Here is a 6724-nt window from a genome sequence, read left to right as displayed (position 1 = left end):
TTAACAGAAACAAACTAAATTGCACAAAAAAGACTAAGTACTTATAAGATCTGACTACCATGCTCTCGAGCATACACGGTCAGATCTCAAGTACTCAGCCACTTTCTACATTAACTTTGGTGTACACATATTATTTCATCACCTATATATGATGATACAATTTACTAAATAAAAATAATTGTTTAGCTAGGTTGCAGTCGATGAATGAGGGGTTAAAGCAAGCGAAAGTTTCGTGTTAATATCCGAGTAGTCGTTGCCATCTTTGCTGCTGCTTAAACTGAGGCTCAATCCCAGTTTTAAATCGGCTGGAAACCACTTCTTCTCCTCATTCATCTGTAGATTAATAATTATGGTCATGGTTTATGCTAAACGTAACTAGGTTTATTTAATTTGTTAATTACCTGAATAATATTCTCGAGATTGAGCTTGGAGTTATGAGACGCTAAGAAGCTCGATTTCTGATGATAATTGATCGTAATGCTGTCGATGGAATTACTATTCCAACGAGATTGTGGTCTTAAATTCCAAATGTTGTTTGATTTGGAGATTTCTTTCTCTTTGGATTGATCTTGGAGCCATCTTCTTCCTTCTAGGATCCGGCTAGAGATAGACCGTTTCTCTAGGGTTCCAACCTCTGAAATTAGTCCTGGTCCAACCCTAACTTTTGGTTCGTATCGATGAGAAGACCATGGATGATACCTGCCTTGAAATGAAAATAAATGTGATATAGTATAATTAAGTGAAATTTTGATTATGTGATGATTTAATTTGGTCATGACAAGAACCTGTAAGAAGAGGATAAGGGTTTGATCGGATGATAATTGTGATCAAGTTGATTATTCGAATTCCTCGAAAAGACAATGCCACCATTCTCCATTCTCAACTCATGAAATGGCTTGCATTTCTCAGTATAAGGTAATGATGAGCTTGAGAAGTAGCCTCTCCCTTGGATATATATCCTATTTGCTTGGCCTATTACTGTTGCATATGCAAATATTCATAAAAAAATTTCTCAAAAATCAAACTTAATTATTAAAAATGAAATTAAATGTACCTCGTCCGGATTCATCGAGCTTCTTACTTCTATACATCTGAAACAATGATAATATAATTATGAGAAAAAAAGGAAGTTTAAGAAAAAGAGATATATTTGAAATGCACCTGGAGATGACTCTTGACATGAGAGATGCCTAGTCCTCTCACATTCATCAATTGAAGCACTGCTTTAGGAGTAGCTCCTGCAAAATATAATAATCCAAGATTGATTACATTCACATATATATTTCATATAGTATTTATGTACATATATATATTGATGTAGATGAACAACTTACTTTCTTGGCCACCTAGTCTTCCAATGGCATGGACAAAGGAGAGATGAAGCTCAGGAGTCCATCTAAGCCTTGGCATCTTCGATCGGATGTATTGTCGTACTGCATTCTTCTTATCCTTGCCATCTCCGTTGTCATTGTCGTTGTCATCCTCGGATCTCCCTTGCTCCCCTTCTTGAATGCTTATGCCTGACATTTCAACCATGGGATCCTCCACTACATTGTTGCTGCCAGCATCCTCGTTCAAGTCGATCGAGGAGAGGTTCTCTGATGAATCTGATGATGCTGCCATCTTCTTGTCTTCTTCTCCACTCAAACTCATCTTCTCATCACTGTCAATCAAGGAGATGTTGTCTTTGGATTAATTGTCTTAAATCAGATCAAATTAGGTTAAATGTGTCATAAAAGATTAATTAAAAAAATACACTTGAATTATTGAAACAATAAACAATCTTGACTAAAATTGATTATGCATGTAGTATGAAATTTGTGTACAGCTTAATATAACTACTTGCATGTTATAGTTTTTTACAGATGGCTGAGGGGGGGGATATTTTTAAATAATTCCTTATATTAATTGTTTCATTCAGCTTCATTGATGGAAGTAGATTTGATTTAAAAAACTCCAAATGGGCAGGTGAGACAGTTGAATATATATGCAGAATTGAAAGAGTTTGATTATACAGATATACTTAAATCCACCCTCACCCCACCCAATAAAAAAGTTAAAGGACGAATAAGGGAAGCAATTTGAGGGGGCAAAAATAAAGAAGTGTGGTAATTTTCTATTGTTTCCCAATGAAATTTTATTTTTCCAGATTAGAGTAATTGTAACTTACAAGAAGCAGTGGCACTCAGAATTAGAGACTGAGAAAGGGAATTTCTAAATTCCTAATTATTTGCTATTTTCAAATTGTAGGAGGAGCATAATTTTTACACCTTCATTATTTGCAAACAAACATCTCAAGATATGGGGAAAAGGAAAACCCTAAAATTGGGATAGAGAGAGGCAAGATGACATGCAGCCTACATGAAATTAAACATGAATACATATAACTTTATAAATATCCTACCTAGAAAGGATGATATCTTCAGAGATTAAACTCGCTCTCAACTTTATGAATCATTTTTTTTTTAATCTGTTTAGTTTGTAAAGCTCGAAAAAGGTTCATGGTCTTTGATTCCAGCAATAGAGAAGCATCAAACCAATAACCATTCAAGATACAGTTAGTTCAATAAATGATTAAAATTCATAGGGGAAAAGATAATATATTGGTCATCAAATAAAAATTAAGACCAGGTTTCTCATAAAGTAAATATTTCAATCAAGATATATACAAACCCTTGAGATATTCGATCTTCTTGAGTTTGCAGATAATCGTCGTTCCTAATCGGATCGACCTGGCCGTCAGTTCGTTGCTCTCTGACAAGAGAATTAAATAAGGAAAATCAAACCACCAAGATCATCATATTGGAAATTTTTTTATCAAGATGAAGGATGTATGAAGAAAAGGTAGAGAGAGAGAGAGAGAGGGTTGAGATTGTGCAGTTTGATTCAACAATGGAATAGTGACTATTAGTCAGAGTAATGAGATTTTTTTTACCTAGACTTTCATGCATAATTGCTGGGGGGTGGGTGTAGTTTCTTAATGGGGAAAACAATGAAAATTCAACAATGGTCGGACACTCCACTTGTTGCCTACTGTGTAATAATGTAATAATTCTTGAATTATGGATACAGATGAAGAAGGGGTCCATTGGCTGTTGAGTATCATGTGACTTTCCCTAAAACATAAAACCCTTTTTTTTCTATGACAGTTGTCAGTATTTTTTTCTCTCCTATTCATGTGATTATCTTAATTACTCCATCTCAGCTAGTGACTCTGCTGACTTTGATTTATCTATTGATCAACAAAGAAGAAATTAAATCATCTTTCTTTCTGGGCATTATATGCTTCCCAAGAAATATGTCACTTTGAAAATGGATTCCCTATCAACCTTATCTTACCTAAAAACAAAGACTTTCTTTCTGTACAATGTGAAATCGCAATTCTTTGTCCACATGTGCTTCATTTCATATTCATCATTATTTAGGGTTTCCGTAAATCAAGATCAATTAAATAATAGAGGGAACATTTTTTTGGTCCGCAAACTTTGCTAAGGTATCAATTTTAATCCGTGACATTTGGAAATATCTTTTCAGGTCCATTATCTTTTACTATTTCAAACTTTTTTAGAAGAAAATACCCTCAAGCCTATGAAGGACATTTCAGTCTATTTATTATCTCTTCTTTACTAAAATATTTAATTTTTATCTCTCTTAATTTTTTTGCCACTTTATTAAAAGAAATTAATTAGGAAAAAGTAAGAAAAAAAAGTGAAAACGAGAGGGGCGAAAAATTAAGAGAGAAAAATTAAAATATTTTAATAAAGAAAAGAGAATAAATAGACTGAAATGCCCTTTACGGGTTTGAGAGATTTTTTGTCCAAAAAAGTTTGAAATAGTGGAAAACTAGCTCAAACAATATTACATCGAATTAAGTTAATAAATATTAAAAGATATTTTCAAATGTTACCAACAAAAATTGATACCTTGGCAAAGTAATACGTAATGCCAAAAATATGGAAGCATATTTTGATAAATGTCATCATCTACGTTTTAAACATTAGGACATTCTTGGGGATGCGCTTGAGACCATATTCACTGAACATAAATTTTGATAGAAAAAAGACTTTACACTGCAAATAATTAGTCTATATCTTAAGTAAGAAATTATTCACAAATTTGATGAATGAAATATATATAGAGGGAGGAATATTGTATATTCAAATAAGAACATTATATATTCTAACTAATTAAGAAGTACACAAAATTTTGTATCACACGGTACAAATTTGATCTTAAATTGAAAATTTGATCAACTTATAACATGTTTGGACCACTAAATTTTTATTCATAAAAAGATGGTCTAACATTATTGCGACCATATAGAGTAAGATATGGAGTATTTCACAGCGTATATATATGCAAACGTGGCTTCTGAATTTCCAAGCAAATATATAGTACTAATAGTACTACATGCTTGCTCTCTACGAATACAAAGCTGACATCAAGCTCTTCAAAAGTAGTTTTACATTCAAGCATGATCATTGTATAATGATTACTTCCGTCATTTTCATGATTTAATGAGACGTATCCAAGAAAATGCAGTTAAATTAAATCGCCATGAACTAGTTATTTTCACCCACGAATAATATCTCAATGCTGTCAATATTCGTTAAGTTAATTGCATCACAGCTAGCTGCATATGGTCCTAATTAAAGAATGAACATTTAAGTGGAAATTGATGGAAATCTAACTGCAATATACTTAGTCAATTTTGGTGGCAATTTCTATGTTCCAATTCAGCCCGGACATAATCACCTATTGTTTCTTTTACGTTTATATGTATGTAAAACCTAATTTTATCATCCAAAATTCATTTCAATGATTGAAACCGTGACATTACGAATTTACGATGACATGTTAGAGGGTAACCTATTGTTTATAGTATATAAGAAAAATATATAAAAAATCACCTAATTTTTATTTGTTAGAAATAAATATTTGAAATTTAATTAATACATAAATACAAGATGGAAAGACAAGGTTAAATTGAGAAGATAAAAAAATTGAGATAGGGATATTGTTAAAATTAGTACTCCACTTAATTATAAATATATTGTTAAAGGGAGCATTTATTTTGAGCGAAATGATTTAGTAATAAAAATATAAAATTGAGTAGTGAAAAATAAAATGACAAATATAATAACCTTAATAATAACTAATCCACCAAATAAACAACAACTAACTTCAATTATTTGTATCATATCACTCCTTATTTGAAGTAGATTCCTTCACTACTCCTTGATTGAGTTTGTAAGTGGCTCCCAATTAACTCTATCAACCGATTGGGTGATTTAAATATCAAATATATGTGTCACCTGCATTTACCACGTCAGGCAATATTCGCGTCTCTTATTAATAATTTCACACCGTACGGCACAATGCAGAATATGTAATGAAATTTCGAATTGTGATGACTCACATTTGAGTACTTAATTTATAAGTATATTTATTTAATAGTAGACTAATCTAATTCAGTATAACCTGTTTGATCAGCTGGCCGTCATTAGATAGCTACACAATCTCGATTTTGAATTTCTAAATTGCTGTAGATTTGCAATACATTAATGTGTGTTAATTTAAATTGAGATAACGAAGCATTAATAGTGATGGTGAAGATTACTAGTAGATCCATAGCAGGGGCAAAGCCATAAATTGACGTGAGAAGGGGCACAAATATATTACCAACAAATTTTGAAATATTGAGAAAGGGCATTTAAGAAATATTCAGAAGTAAATTTGTAAATTTTAAAAATTAGCATTGATATACATTTTTTGAGGAGGGGCAAATGTCCCACTAACACACTACATAGATCCGCCCCTGATCCACAGTATTTAGTTTGTTCTTTATTGTTTTCGTATATATTCAAAGAAAGTTAGTAGTACTAAAGGAAATCCGCAACTTGCTCTTTGAGTTGTTACATCTAATGTGTATATGTATACTGCATCTGTCCACTATCATAGTTTTGGTAGTAGACGCGACTTTAATACAAAATTGGTAAGTCATGATAAATATAGGGAGAAAAAGTTATATGAGATATTGTTATGGAAGAATAATGAATCTCACTGCATTATAGATAAACTTAACAAAAACTAAAAAAATGTAATTTTTGTGAATGAGCCAAAATGAAAAAAACAAAACTATTGATTGCAAATATAAGTAATGAAGGTGAGTCGGAGAGGAAGGTGAGTCGTGAGAATGCATGTAACAAAATTTCTTAATTTTATCCGTAGTGTGCACAATTACGGTCTTGCATCCATAAACAAATAAATACTCAAATGGCAAGGTCTTCAATTCTTAAATCGAGGCCATTCAATTAATGAAATGGAATTATATTGTTCTTCTTTGACGTGTAATTACTATATTTTGCCTATGAATTAATGTGGCATGGTTAGGAATAGTTACCGCTGCTTGGTCAAGGTTAGTTTTAATAAGAATAATTAAATGGTAGATTTCTAAAATCGAGGCCATTCAATTAATAATTGAATGTGGCACATTAGCTTTTATGGATTAACCACCTATTGATTAATTTTGGTCCCCACTAAGATTTTATAGGCAATTACATAGCAAAAACTCAACTTATAACACCGTCCTACCAAATCTACATCTCTACAATTTAAGTTATTTAGGATTGCTAATCCAAATGAGAAAAGTAGCTGCAATATTTTTTAATTTGATGGTGTTTGTTGACTATGTAACATGGGTATATAACACGTATATCTATAA

The 6724-nt window shown here is 31.8% G+C and overlaps 1 protein-coding gene across 3 annotated transcripts; it reads right to left on the bottom strand.

Moving 5' to 3' along the window:
- On the bottom strand, positions 1 to 3001 carry LOC125212943 (two-component response regulator ARR2-like). Of its 3 annotated transcripts, XM_048113254.1 has the most exons (8): positions 2936 to 3001; positions 2674 to 2754; positions 1335 to 1663; positions 1162 to 1238; positions 1055 to 1091; positions 786 to 978; positions 402 to 699; positions 1 to 333 (listed from the first exon to the last, which is right to left on the bottom strand). In XM_048113254.1, the coding sequence occupies exons 3-8, from the start codon at positions 1651 to 1653 to the stop codon at positions 187 to 189; spliced, it is 1071 nt and encodes a 356-aa protein (XP_047969211.1). In that variant the 5' UTR covers positions 1654 to 1663; positions 2674 to 2754; positions 2936 to 3001; the 3' UTR covers positions 1 to 186. The 3 variants fall into 3 exon arrangements, with proteins under 3 accessions (XP_047969211.1, XP_047969210.1, XP_047969212.1); XM_048113253.1 differs by lacking the exon at positions 2936 to 3001 and having other exon boundaries at positions 2674 to 2899; XM_048113255.1 differs by lacking the exons at positions 2674 to 2754; positions 2936 to 3001 and adding an exon at positions 2405 to 2532.
- Positions 3002 to 6724: the final 3723 nt, after the last annotated feature.

This window comes from Salvia hispanica, chromosome 3 (assembly GCF_023119035.1).
Source record: "Salvia hispanica cultivar TCC Black 2014 chromosome 3, UniMelb_Shisp_WGS_1.0, whole genome shotgun sequence".
NCBI classification, from domain to species: Eukaryota; Viridiplantae; Streptophyta; class Magnoliopsida; order Lamiales; family Lamiaceae; genus Salvia; species Salvia hispanica.
Note: the sequence above shows the minus strand (reverse complement) of the source record. Positions and strands in the feature narration are given on the sequence as shown.

Excerpts from the sequence above, each read along its gene's own strand:
- LOC125212943 (XM_048113254.1), bottom strand. The coding sequence starts at position 1,653 with ATGAGTTTGAGTGGAGAAGAAGACAAGAAGATGGCAGCATCATCAGAT. Across the intron at positions 1,092-1,161 it reads ATGTCAAGAGTCATCTCCAG|ATGTATAGAAGTAAGAAGCT; the intron begins GTGCATTTCAAA and ends TCATTGTTTCAG. Across the intron at positions 700-785 it reads CCCTTATCCTCTTCTTACAG|GTATCATCCATGGTCTTCTC; the intron begins GTTCTTGTCATG and ends ATTTCAAGGCAG.